This window comes from Primulina eburnea, chromosome 6 (assembly GCF_022965805.1).
Source record: "Primulina eburnea isolate SZY01 chromosome 6, ASM2296580v1, whole genome shotgun sequence".
Taxonomy (NCBI): domain Eukaryota; kingdom Viridiplantae; phylum Streptophyta; class Magnoliopsida; order Lamiales; family Gesneriaceae; genus Primulina; species Primulina eburnea.
In genome coordinates, this window is record NC_133106.1 from 8,048,389 (window position 1) to 8,063,042 (window position 14,654).

At 40.8% G+C, this 14,654-nt stretch overlaps 1 protein-coding gene across 1 annotated transcript; it reads left to right on the top strand.

Annotated features, from left to right (window-relative positions):
• The first annotated feature begins 9,890 nt into the window (after positions 1-9,890).
• Positions 9,891-13,844, top strand: LOC140833649 (uncharacterized). The gene is made up of 2 exons (XM_073197975.1): positions 9,891-13,595; positions 13,820-13,844. The coding sequence occupies exons 1-2, from the start codon at positions 9,967-9,969 to the stop codon at positions 13,842-13,844; spliced, it is 3,654 nt and encodes a 1,217-aa protein (XP_073054076.1). The 5' UTR covers positions 9,891-9,966.
• Positions 13,845-14,654: the final 810 nt, after the last annotated feature.

Consider the following 14,654-nt stretch of genomic DNA (forward strand, 5'->3'; position numbering starts at 1 on the left):
AACTAAGATATGGTTAGCAAGTAAGTTCTCGATGCATGTAATCCCTGAGATTCTTGTAGATAGTTGAATACGAAACGCAAGAACAGACGGGGCGAAACGATGCGATAAAATATGAAATTTTAGCTGTGCAAGACCGCACCCGCGGTCTGGCAAGCACCGCACCCGCTGTGCAATGGGCAGAAAGTTAGTAAAATTCCCGTAGCCACCCCGCACCTGCGGTAGAATGAGACCGCACCCGCGGTGCTGAGACCGCACCCGCGGTGTTTACATGACCGCAACCGCGGTCGACAGTTTTAGGAAAATGGGAGAACTGCCGAAAGCTTGGCGCACCCGCGCTCCTTACAGTACCGCACCCGCGGTGCTACATGCGAGACATCCACCCTTTCTTCTTAACTTGACACATGGCCTATATATATATAGATGAGGTGCTGAGCTTGCATTTTCTTCGTTTCAGCAAGGACAGAACCGAAAGCCTCCTTAGATTCTTCAAGTTTTCAAGGCGTTGAAGTAAGATTTCTCAAGATTTAGTTATCCGAATTTTATTTCGATTATAGATTCTTGTTCCTTGCTTCAATGGCTACAAGAGGATGTAAATATCTTTCAGATTCAACATGGTTGGAAGATTTCATGTTGGGAAAATTATAATATACTTGTAAATGCGTGTTCTTGAACTCATTGGCATGGTAGAATCGTAAACGGTTTAAATATCGGATATCATATGTAATTATAATGAATTTCCAGCAAAGATTGAATGGAAATTGTACAGATTTTGGGAGATTATGAAGATATTAAGATGTTATGAGATAGATTATATTGTGTATGACTTGAGAATTATACAAGGTTGAGGTATTGATTAGATTAGAATTTGATAGAGTGTGTATCAATGTATCTCTTTCAGATTTGATTGACAGAATTGATACCAACTTCGAGACTACGACAAGAAAGGTATTGTACATGTTTTGTTTGGGGAATCACGACTCAAATGAGATCACATTTGAGTTTCCCAACCAAAATCACATACTTGTTTTATTGTTTATATCTAGATATGATTATGATTGGTTATAGAACTTGTATACAAATCTTGCTATGCTTTGTTTACAGATCATGTGGCATTGCATTAGAATGATTATGCTTGTTTACAGATTGTGTATTCATGCATTAAGATAGGACAGTCTGGAGATCAGGCAGACTACTAGACGTTCGGCGATATCACAGCTTAGGGGAAGATCACCGCCCCTATTGTAGACGCGGATACAGATCAGGCCGAAGTCTAGGAATAAGACGGACCGCACCTCGATTTGGAGGGTAGGTGACAGACAGTGCCGTCTTATTCACAACGGGATCCCTAGAGTTCTAGTCGAGTCGCGTCTAGACATGATTAGACTCGCATTGCATGAGTATATATGAATGACATTCATATTAGCATGTTTCATGTTTTAGATTGTTTTAATGCATGTATACATGTTTATACTGGGATTGTTCTCACCGGTTTCCCGGCTGTTGTTATGTCTGTATGTGTGCATAACAACAGGTGGGGCAGGATCTGGGTCGAGACAGAGATGATCGGGTTAGCGTGGAGATCACGGGCGCAGCAGAGGACTAGTGGTCTTTTTATTAGCTTTGGACTATCTTTTGTTTATAGATGGTAGTGAACACTAGTTGTATATAGAATAAGACATGTATCTTTTGTTGTATGTTGTACAATAAATAAAGAACTTATGCTTGTTTAGTTACTTTTGATTTGATGTAAAAAGCGAAAAATTGACCCACATTTTAGAATAATGATCCATTTAATCCCAAGAAAAAGAATTAGAGCCCGGGTCCCCACAACAGGTGGTATCAGAGCGATAGATCCTTTAGAGTGAGATAAGATAGAATGAGCGGGGTAGATTGAGTCTTCTTCCTTGCTTTATGATGTGCTAGCATGATTAGTGCTTTCCTTATTGCGTGTGTTGTTAGAGTAGGTGCACGTCGAGCCAAGTGTTGGCCGACTGTTCACAATGAAACTCTTTGTATAAACGATCTTTATTTTAATATTATTTCAATTTATTAATTTGGCGCATCTTTATCTTTATACCCATGCTTGTTGCATAGATAAAGTCCTTGAATATACAAATAGTAGAAAGAATATGAGATGCTCATATGATGAGTATCATGAAACTCATATTTGGAATACTGTATATTCTAAACCGTTCCTAGTCGATTCAGCCGCCACTAAGAAGGATAAAGGCCGCTCGAGTTAGAGACTAGTATCTGCGATGTGAGTACCATGTTTCATTGGTAGGGGACATTGTGATGTCCGAGCATGCAGATAGGTGCTCCTGGTAGAGTGCACTGAACAACCCTCTATAAAGGACTTTCCAAGTGGTTCTCACTTATCGAGTGGAAAAGTCCTAGTTTATGGTTGTACACCATTAGTCCTTATGACCCGGGACAACATTGAGACTCTATATGCTAGCGTTTCACTTTGACTTGTTTACCGACTCTTATGGGGTCATCAGGTGGCAAGGTTGGGTGTTAAGGCGAAACATATAGGAGTCGATGCATTGTAGCCGGGGATTCACCGCTTACCTACGGGTATGGATATCCTATGTGTTTTTCATGTATGTGTGGGTTGAAATCTCTGATCAGAGTATGGTGGTAATTATGAAAGGGGTTTCATAGATTACACCATCGATGCAACCACAACATGACACATAGTATCGATTCATTGACAACTCTCGATAGACCAATAGTTGTCGAATCGGTCGGGATATATGAGTTGAAGGGACCGTACTGTACGCTAACCATAATTGAATGGTTCTTGCAGGCACTATCATGTGATACCTAGGGAATCACGTAAGCGATGCTGTTAGGCGTTTAACGTGATTGGTTGGGTACTATCAGACTTGAGTTCTGACGTTCTTACTATCAAGGAGTTGATAAGTAAGAATGGAGCAATTGGGGTATGCTCGAATAAGGACATGCTTAGTCCGAATCACATAGAGATGTGAACCCACGGCTAGTTGTATCAATGAACCATTGAGGGCCACACAAGTACTTGCTTTGTAAATCCCGAAGAGAAGTAAAATAGTTCAAGTGTTGAACGGCTTATAAATGTGTTTATAAGCGTAAAGAAAATAGAAGTATGACTTCTAAGAGAGAAATATAAATTTTAATTTATGGAAGTGTTCCTAAGATTAAAATTTGGCCAAGTAAATAATATAGTTGAAAATTGTGATTTTCATAAACATTATTGTGGACTAAATTAAATTAATTCAAGTGTTGAATTAATTAAACACTAGTGGACCTAGTAGAGTCTAAATAATTAAATTAATTCAAGTGTTGAATTAATTAAATAATATTGAGTCTTGTAGAGCTCAATTTAAATAATTATTTAACTAGTGGGACTTGAGTAACATCAAGTAATATTTAATTAATCTCAAATGTGTTTGAGATAATAAAAAAATTTAGTCTATGGTTTTTAATGTGTTAAAAACCATATAATATATAAGTGAGACATGTAGGGATTGCATGCTTGGGAGGTGAAGAGCCTTGATTACTTTTTATTAAAATATTCAAAAGGCATGCAACTTTTGAGAGACAACTTTTCACAATACCTAGGCTATTCTCCCACTCTCCCTAACACATCACTTGGCCGAAAATTGGAAGGGATTTTCTCTCCATATTTTTCTTCTCTTTTGTTCTTCATTTCTTGGAGAATAAAATCTTCTCTTTGAAAAATCTTCAAGTTTTTCTAGTGCAAAACTTGAAGGGGTTTACATAGCTTGTGGTGGGCCTAATTCTTGGAGGATTGGAGGTGGAAGCTTGTAGATTTTTCAACCAAGAAGAGCTAAAGTATTTATACTTTAGTTGGTGCCATTCATCAACTCTAAGGGGTTGATAGGTAAATCACTTGAACACCCTATGTATGTATTATGGTGTTTGAATGTAAATATTGCACAAATAAGGGGTGGCCGAAATTTTGCTCTAAAAATTTAAAATTTTTGCTTCCGTTGCGTTTCCGGCCACCGTAACCGGTCCGCTTTCAAGTGGTATCCGAGCTAAGGTTACGTTTTTGTGTGATATTTGCATAATATTGTGTTGAGATCGATTTCTAACCGCTTGAGAATTTTTGTGCATAGAATATGCAAGGACCGAAATTTTGAAACAACAAAAAAAAAAATAATTTTTCGGGGCTGCCCGAGGGCTGCCCGAGGGGCCGCCCGAAAATTTCGGGCAGCCGAGGGGCAGCCCAAGGGGCTGCCCGAAACTTCCAGTTTTTAAATAAAAAAAAAAAAAATTTTTTGTTGCCGGAATCCGGCGACGGCGATGACGACTAGGGTTTCCAAAAGTGTTTTGGTGAATCTTAGTGTCATGGGCCTTGAGATGTTGGGCCATTGGATGGACAACATAATTTGTGAAATTTAAATGGGCCAAAATATTTTGGTGAAAAATGTTTTTTTTTGGGCCCTTAAGTTTAAATTTACAATTGTTGCACATATTTTCTCATAAAATAAATAATTGAAGTAGGACTTTAATTATTTATAGTAAATTGTGATTTACAAGAAATTCGATTATAAATAAATTAATTTGAAAGTAGACAAAGGTGTTTGTATACTTTGTTGATTTAATTTATAATTGTGGCGGTTAGTGATTGGATCAAGATATATAATATTGGATCAATTAATTATAGTGATAATTGATTGATGGTGTATGATATGTGATATTATGCATGAAGGATGATCAAAAGCCCAAGCCCAATTTGCTAGGTGTATGCTAGGATATTTGTGTTGTATGATTGTAATAATTATCAATTTATAAAGTGGGCTTGGTTTATGGCCCGTTCCCACCCCCCATGAGATGTATCCCTATGTGCCATGGATATTTAAATGTAAATATTAGAATAGTGGAAGATCAAGATTGGAAGATGGTGGCCTTGGTGATTATGAAGATCGAAGACATGTAATATTGGATGCTAATGTAATAATTTAGTTGCATTGCATCCCTGAATTTACCCTAGGATTGGACCTAGGCCCGTGTTTGGCTCACACGGGCCATTAGTTTTGGGGCGATTGATCATCCTTGTACTGTTTTCTATTTATAATATATGCATGATATGTTATAAATAATGAGTATGTGCGTTATTATTATTATAATAACAAAGTTGCATGAATCCGGCAAACATACGATCAAACATGGCGAGCTTTTAAAATAAAATTAATGATGAGACCTTTCAAAATTAAAAACCCTCATTTTGAATAAGATTCAAAATTAATATCAAGTCCGAAAAGGGGAATTATAAATTTGTTTATAATTTCCTTGTCTTCCATCGACAATGGATGCATGATGAACGCTACCCGTACTCGGGGCTCGGCTCATATTATTGAGGGGGCCCTGGGTGCCGGAAAGCTGTGACATCCATTGACATGGTGATGTGAACTACGTGGAACTCCCATGATTTCGGCTCATATTATTGAGGGAACTCATGGCGACCGTCCATTAAGGTTCAATATCGATGGGTTAGGCTTGACACGTAAAGATGAACGACGTCATATTATTGGGTCCTAATCAAACGTGAGACAAAAGAATACGTAGAGGGTTGCATGGCGATGCAATTGGAAACTACCTTTTAGGAGTTGTGATGGCCGATATTATTCGGGATCACAATTCGCTAATTGGACCTTACGTACCTACTGAGGAAAGTGTTTCCCGTTTTCACTAGAGGGTAGTGAAAATGTCAAAACAGTGGGAGCGATAATTTATAAAGTAAAAGTCCAAACTTTATATCTTATTAAATATTTTAAAATAGTCATTAACATTTATCTGTTTTACTTTTCAGTACAAATCTTTGACAATGTCATCAATTCGCAACCCGTTTTCCGTAATTCTCGAAAAACACATTCTAACCGGACCAAACTATATCACTTGGCTAAGAAATTTAAAGATCGTCCTAAATTCGGAGAGAATCGCATACACACTGACTGAGTCGCCCCCTGATGAGGCTCCGACTGACTGCAGTCCCGAGGAACTGCAGACCTACAAGGATTGGTGCGACCATGACTTGAAGGCCAAGTGTTACATGCAAGCTTCGATGAACGATGAGCTGCAAAGGCGATTCGAGGATGCAAAGAATGCTGCTGACATTCATATGCACCTCAAGGAGCTCTTCGGAGAGCATACTCGGCCTTTGAGGCATGCCACAGTAAAGGAGCTCATCACTTTACGCATGCGAGATGGGACTTCGGTCCATGAGCATGGCCTAAAGTTGATTGGGCTCGTGGACAAGCTCGTAGGCATGGATTTGGTGTTGCCTTCGGAGTTGACCACTGATGTGTTGCTGCTGTCGCTGCCTAGCTCTTTCGATCCTTTCGTTGTGAACTTCAATATGAACAAGCTCGAGCCCAGCCTTGAAGAGTTGGTGAACATGCTTGTGACCTTTGAGTCCACAATCAAAAAGGAGAAGCAGGTTCTTTATGTGGGCTCTTCATCTGGCACGAAGACCGGTCCACATGGGAAGGGAAAGAAGCGTTCTTTCCAGCGCCCCAAGAAGAGCGAGCCCTTGAAGAGGCAGACTCCGAGTCCCTTAGTGGCAGCCGCGCCAGCAAAGGCTGAGAAGACTGTTGACATCTGTCACCACTGCAAGAAGCCTGGACATTGGAGGCGTAACTGCAGGGAATATCTTGCGCAGAAGAGTTCTGGCAAAGGTATGTTCTACATTGAAGTGAATATCTCCATTAACTCTACTTCTTCTGTATTGGATACCGGCTGTGGCTCACATCTCTGTAATGATTTGCAGGTGATGGGAAGAAGTAGGAAGCTCAGGGAAGGTGAGACCTTCTTGAGGTTGGGCAATGGAGCAAGGGTTGCTGCCAAGGCTGTGGGAGATGTTTATTTATGTTTGAACAATGATTTTAATTTGGTTTTAAGAGATGTTTTATTTGTACCAGACTTGATCAAAAACATTATTTCCATTCCTATGCTTGATATCGATGGATTTTCTTGTTTATTTGGCAAAGGTGTTTGCAATATTTACAAGAATGAATGTTTAGTTGGTACGGGTGAACTTGAAAACAATCTCTACACCTTAAAATTAAAAGATATTCCACTTAACAATGTCCAAACGATAACAACAAATAAGCGCAAACAAGATACTCTTAATTCGGCACAATTATGGCATGCTCGATTAGGACATATTTCCTCAAGAAGGATGAACAAGCTAGTGGGAGTTGGCATGTTTGATATGTCTGATATTAACGCTCTCACGACTTGTGAATCCTGTCTGAAAGGAAAGATGACCAAATTTCCCTTTAAGGGCCATGCGGAGCGAGCCAAAGGGTTATTGGATTTGATCCATACCGATGTGTGCGGTCCGCTTAGCATCACCACTAAGCATGGACATGCCTACTTCATCACCTTTACCGATGACCATTCGAGGTATGGGTATGTGTATTTGATGAAATACAAGTCTGAAGCCTTTGAAAGGTTCAAAGAATTCAGAAGTGAAGTAGAGAAGCAATTGGGACGAAGCATCAAGACACTTCGATCGGATCGAGGTGGTGAGTACTTGAGTGCCGAGTTCCAAGAGTATCTTAGAGAGAATGGGATTCTCTCGCAGTGGACTCCGCCCGCTACACCGCAGTTAAATGGTGTTTCGGAGCGTCGTAACCGGACTTTGATGGACATGGTTCGGTCTATGATGGGGTTCACGGAGTTGCCGCCATCCTTTTGGGGATATGCGCTTGAAACAGCGGCACTGTTGTTGAACAATGTCCATACAAAGGCAGTTGACAAGACTCCATATGAGATATGGATGGGTAAGCCTCCCAAGTATTCTTATCTTAGAATATGGGGGTGTCCTGCTTATGTGAAGCAGACAGTGGGAGATAAATTGGATAGTCGATCCATTTTATGCTACTTTGTGGGATATCCAAGAAATTCCATTGGATATTATTTCTATCATCCCCAAGAAACAAAGGTGTTTGTTTCTAGGAACGCAACCTTTTTGGAAAAGGAATTTCTATTAGATAGAAAAGGCGAGATGATAGAACTCGAAGAGGTTCGAGAGGCACCCACAGTTGTAGAACCCACACCCAATGAGCTAAGTGAGGAGATACAAGCTCCTAGGAGATCCGAGAGGGTCTCGAGACCACCTATGAGGTATGGTCTACTTCTTGAAGAGGGCCATGATGAGCCTAATCTTGGATGTGATCCAAGGACCTTCAAAGAAGCGTTATCGGATGCTGATTCATCCAAGTGGCTTGAAGCAATGGAATCTGAGATGAATTCCATGCATTCGAACCAAGTGTGGAATCTTGTGGATCCACCTGAGGGAACTGTTCCCATAGGGTGTAAATGGATTTACAAGAGGAAACTTGGGGCGGATGGGAAGGTATTTGATGCAAACATGGACGTTCCAAGGAAAGCATGGGATCCTTTGCAGTTGCCGGAGGGACCAATCACGAGGGGTCGACTAAAGAGATTCAAGGAGGCGCTACAAGGAGTCATGAGCAAGCCGGAAGAGGTCGTGATGCAAGGGAGTACGTTTGGAGGCCAACGGAATGTCATTCAAGCTTTGCTGGAGAAACCCGAGGCCACACGGACGTGTACACGGACCTGCACACGGGGTCCGTGTCCTTTCCAACCTGGGATGAGCAAATCCAGTGCCTACACGGACCTGGAGACGGACCCAGGCACGGGGTCCGTGCCCTTTGAAGTTGGCGAATACAGTGCCTACACGGACCCGTACACGGAGGTGAGCACGGGGTCCGTGTCCTTTGATCCAGACTGAAGATTAGTACAGTATGTACACGGACCCAGACACGGAGGTCTGCACGGGGTCCGTGCCTAGCGTTTTCTGCGCGGATTTATTTCTTTTTCTAGAGTTTTATTATTTTGGGAGACTAGATTTTTGGTATCTTTTGATATCTAGACTAGGTTGGTCGAAAAATTCAGAACACATTAGACATAATATTTTGAGTTTTATCAAACTTTTGAGATTTTCTCTCAACTTTCAAGGCTTTAGCTTTGTGCATCAAAAATCAAACTTATCAAAGTTTCTAACTTTGTGGCGTTTGTCGGTCGTGCTTGTGCGGATTGTCGTAGGCGTCGTTCTTCGAAGGTTCGTATCAACTTTCGATTGTTTATCTTCGTGTTTATTTGTTGCTAAACTTTTCTAGTTTAGAGGTGAATAACACACCAAATTACTTGATTCAAAAGATCGGGAAAAACACACGGATCTTATAATCGTAATTAAATAGAGGGTGCGATTGTTTAATCGTGTTTGCTATTTATTCGTGCAAAGATTCATATCATTTGGTATCAGAGCGCCAGGTTTATTGAATTCAAGTGAGTTTATCATTCGTTCTTTCAGCAGATCTTATTATTATTTAATTCCGCTTTCAGATCTGTTTGTTCTATCGTTCTTCGTAATTTTCGTGAATCTGTGATACACGAAATTTTGAGTCTTTTTTTTTTTCTTTGAATTTTCGGAATTCAAGAGCAAAAAAAAAAAAAAAAAAAAAAAAAAAAAAAAAAAAAAAAAAAAAAAAAAAAAAAAAAAGAGTACAAAAATTCCGAAAATTCACTATTATTTCTTTTGAGTATTTTGTTCTATTGTCTTCATAGAGTCATATTCAATTGCCTCTCACAGTCAAAAAAAAAAAAAAAAGAAAAAAAAAAAAGTTACCTTCAAATTGCTAGTCTACACAGTCTAAGTGAGTCGATTACAAATTGTTCACGAGTTTGAACTTGATTGTTTGATACCCACATACAAAGCTTGAGCACTTTAGAGAGACACATCAAATTCGAGTGAAAATACTTGAGTGTGAGTGAATTTCTTTGGAGTGACCGGTGAGTATTTGTTGTGAGCAAAAAAATATTCGAGGTAAAAGACGAGTGAACTTCTTTGGACTGACCGTGAGCTTTTGGGTGAGGAGTATTTGTTTTCTACTAACATTTTCTTGCAGGTACAACTCTAAGAATTAGATGGAGAAGGAGGTAGGAGATAGTTCGAACCCGGGGTCATCTAAGTATCCACTAGAGGCGATGTTTGGGGACTTTAGTAGGATGATGGCGGCCCAAATGGAGTCGTTGAATGAGAGGATGGGTAAACTAGAGGTTAGTGTTAGTGGGAGTAAGTCTAGGCCTAAGGATTCGGGTAGAGGCGAAGATGAGGAATATGATTTTGGGGGAGGAGATGAGAGTCAAAATGAGAATTGGGGTAGGAATGGAAGAGGTAGAGGATTTGGTAGAGGAAGAAGGGAAGCCATGAGGGGTAGATTTGAGGAGACTAGGGAAGATGGTCACTTGGGTAGCATTAAGATGAAAATCCCTTCGTTCCATGGGAAGTCTGACCCGGAGGCGTACTTAGAATGGGAAAAGAGGGTAGAATTTGTTTTTGAGTGTCACCACTACTCCGAACAAAAGAAGGTGAGGTTGGCGGTGGTAGAGTTCTTAGACTATGCTCTCATTTGGTGGGATCAATTAGTGACCACTAAAAGGAGGTGTAATGAAAGACCTATTGAGTCTTGGGATGAGATGAAGAGAGTGATGAGAAAAAGATTTGTGCCTAACCACTACTATAGAGAGATGTTTAAGAGGCTACAAACCTTAAGGCAAGGGTTAAAGAGTGTGGAGGACTACTATAAGGAGATGGAAGTAGTCATGATTAGGGCCAATATTGAGGAAGATAATGAAGCAACAATGGCTCGTTTTCTTTGTGGTTTGAACAGGGAAATCCAAGATCAAGTTGAGCTTCGGCACTACTTGGATCTAGACGAGATGGTGCAAATGGCCATGAAGGTGGAGCAACAACTCAAAAGGCGTGGAGTTGGTCGCACCAACCAAACCGGGGGTTCGTCTTCTTCTTGGCGACCAAATGCGGCCAAGCGAGATGATAGCAAAGTGGTGACCAAGCCTAAGTTTGAACCAAAGCAAGAGACACCTAGACATGGAGTACAAGGTAAATCTGAAATTCCTACTACTCGTTCTAGAGATACAAAATGTTTTAGATGTCAAGGGTTGGGCCATATTGCTAGTGAGTGTCCTAATAAGAGAGTCATGTTCTTAAATGATTATGGTGAGTATGAGTCTCAAAGTGAGGGGGATGGCGAGGGTAGTGATGATGATATGCCGGAGTTGGAGGATCCCGATGAGGGGTATGGGGCGGTTGTAGGAGAAGCGCTAGTGACTAGGCGAATCATGAGTGCCCAAGTCAAGGATGAAGAGGCTAGCCAAAGGGAGAATTTGTTCCACACTAGATGTTTTGTGAATGGTAAGGTTTGCAATGTAATCATAGATGGGGGGAGTTGCACTAATGTGGCTAGTGTTGAGATGGTGGAAAAATTGGGATTGCCTACAATAAAACATCCTCAACCATATAGGCTTCAATGGTTGAACGATTGTGCGGAGGTGAAGGTAAATAGGCAAGTTCTAGTGTCATTTTCTATTGGGAAGTATGTGGATGAGGTTTTGTGTGATGTGGTACCTATGCATGCATGTCATGTCTTGTTGGGTAGACCTTGGCAATATGATAGGCGTGTATCACATGATGGGTTCAAGAATAAGTATTCGTTTGTCTTGAAGAAAGAAACCGTTGTATTACTTCCTTTGTCCCCAAAGCAAGTGTTGGAGGACCATTTGAAAAAGAAAAAGAGAGATGAGGCCGAAAAAAAGAGTGAATTCAAAAGTGAGGTGGCCTTAGAAAACAAAAATGAAATGGCTGAAAAAAAGAGTGATCAAAAGAGTGAGATAGCCATAAAAACAAAAAAAGAGAGGAAAGAAAATGAGGGGAAAGAAAAAGAGAGGAAAGAGGCCAAAAAGAAATCTTATATGGCCCAAAAAGGTGAGGTAAAACACTTGTTGCACACACATGAGCCACTTGTGTTAATTCTTTACAAGGAGATTCTCCTCAACACAAGTGATATAGCCGGATCCCTTCCGAGCATTGTTGTTTCACTATTGCAGGAATTTGACGATGTATTTCCGGAGGAGCTACCTCAAGGCTTACCACCATTGAGGGGGATTGAACACCAAATTGATTTGGTGCCCGGGAGTGCCTTGCCGAACCGTCCAGCTTATAGGAGCAATCCGGAGGAGACTAAGGAACTACAAAGGCAGGTAAGTGAGTTATTAGATAAAGGTTATGTGCGTGAGTCCATGTCACCTTGTGCGGTGCCTGTTTTACTAGTTCCTAAGAAAGATGGCTCATGGCGTATGTGTGTGGATTGTAGGGCAATCAATAACATAACCATTAAGTATAGGCACCCCATACCTAGGCTAGATGATATGTTAGATGAATTGCATGGTTCTTGCATCTTTAGTAAAATTGATTTGAGGAGTGGTTATCACCAAATTAGGATGAGGGAAGGTGATGAGTGGAAAACTGCTTTTAAAACCAAATACGGGTTGTATGAGTGGATGGTTATGCCTTTTGGTTTAACTAATGCACCTAGCACCTTTATGAGGTTAATGAATCATGTTTTGCGTGCACACATAGGAAAGTTTGTTGTGGTCTATTTTGATGATATCCTAGTGTATAGCAAAAACTTGGATGAGCATGTTAACCATTTGAGGCTTGTTCTAATCACATTAAGGGCTGAAAATTTATATGCTAACTTGAAAAAGTGTGATTTTTGTACTAGCAAACTTGTCTTCCTTGGTTTTGTGGTAAGTTCACAAGGTATACAAGTTGATGAAGACAAGGTAAGTGCTATTCGAGATTGGCCATCGCCTACTACTGTTGGCCAAGTTCGAAGTTTTCATGGTCTTGCAAGCTTCTATAGGAGGTTTGTCAAAGATTTTAGCACCTTGGCGGCACCGATGACAGCGGTGATCAAGAAGAACGTTCCATTCTATTGGGGCGAGGAGCAAGAGAAGTCCTTTAATATTATCAAGCAAAAATTAATTAATGCCCCTTTACTTGTGTTACCTGATTTTGCTAATACCTTTGAAATTGAATGTGATGCATCAGGTGTAGGTATTGGTGGAGTGTTGATGCAAGGAGGGCGGCCGGTGGCATACTTTAGTGAGAAGCTCAATGGAGCGGCATTGAACTATCCCACGTATGATAAGGAGTTCTACGCACTTGTGAGGACCCTAGAGACGTGGCAGCACTACTTGAGGCCTAAGGAGTTTGTGATTCACACGGATCATGAGTCTCTTAAGCACCTTAAGGGGCAACAAAAGCTGAACAAGAGGCATGCTAAGTGGGTGGCCTTCATAGAGACATTCCCCTACATGATCAAGTATAAGCAAGGTAAGGAAAATGTAGTGGCCGACGCACTATCACGGAGGTATGTACTTTTCTCTACTTTGGAATCTAAAATATTGGGGTTTGAACTTGTTAAAGAGTTGTATGTGCTAGATGATGATTTTAAGGAAGTGTTTGAAACTTGTATGCATGGTCCACATGATAAATTCTACTTGCATAAAGGTTTCTTGTTTAGAGATGATAGATTGTGCATTCCCAAGTCATCGATTCGTGAATTACTTGTTAGGGAGGCACATGGGGGTGGCCTAATGGGACACTTTGGGGTGGCTAAGACTTTAAGTGCATTGCATGAACATTTTTATTGGCCACACATGAGGCGTGATGTGGAGCGTATTTGTGAGAAGTGCATAACTTGCAGACAAGCTAAGTCTAGGACACTACCACATGGATTATATACACCACTTCCCGTCCCTAGCGAACCTTGGGTTGATATATCTATGGACTTTGTTTTGGGATTACCTAGGACAAAGAAGGGGAGGGACTCTATATTTGTTGTTGTGGATAGGTTTTCTAAAATGGCACACTTCATTGCTTGTCACAAGACTGATGATGCATCTAATATTGCAGACCTATTCTTCAGAGAAGTTGTTAGGCTACATGGCATGCCTAGGACCATTGTGTCGGACCGTGATGTTAAATTCCTAAGTTATTTCTGGAAAACACTGTGGGCTAAACTTGGCACTAAATTACTGTTTTCTACGACCTGTCATCCTCAGACTGATGGTCAAACTGAGGTAGTTAATAGGACGTTAGGAACTTTATTACGTGCTATTCTCAAGAAGAACTTAAAGAATTGGGAGAATTGCTTGCCATTTGTTGAGTTTGCGTATAATCGTTGTGTGCATTCTACTACTAACTATTCACCATTTGAAATTGTATACGGTTTTAATCCTTTGACTCCGTTGGATTTGATGTCTTTACCTGTGAGTGAAAGGTTAAACATGGATGGCAAAAAGAAGGCTGAATTTGTTAGGGGGTTGCATGAAAAGGCCAAAGCCAACATTGAGAAGAAGAATGAGCAATATGCCAAGCAAGCCAACAAAGGGAAAAAGAAGGTGGTATTCGAGAAGGGCGATTGGGTGTGGCTACACTTGAGGAAGGAGAGGTTTCCGGAGAAGCGACGCTCAAAGCTATTACCTAGGGGCGATGGACCGTTCCAAGTTCTTGAGAGGATCAATGACAATGCCTACAAACTCGACTTGCCGGGTGAGTATAATGTTAGCTCTACTTTTAATGTTAGTGACTTGTCGTTGTTTGATGTAGGTGATGAGCAAGATTTGAGGACAAATCCTTTTCAAGAAGGGGAGGATGATGCAAACATGGACGTTCCAAGGAAAGCATGGGATCCTTTGCAGTTGCCGGAGGGACCAATCACGAGGGGTCGACTAAAGAGATTCAAGGA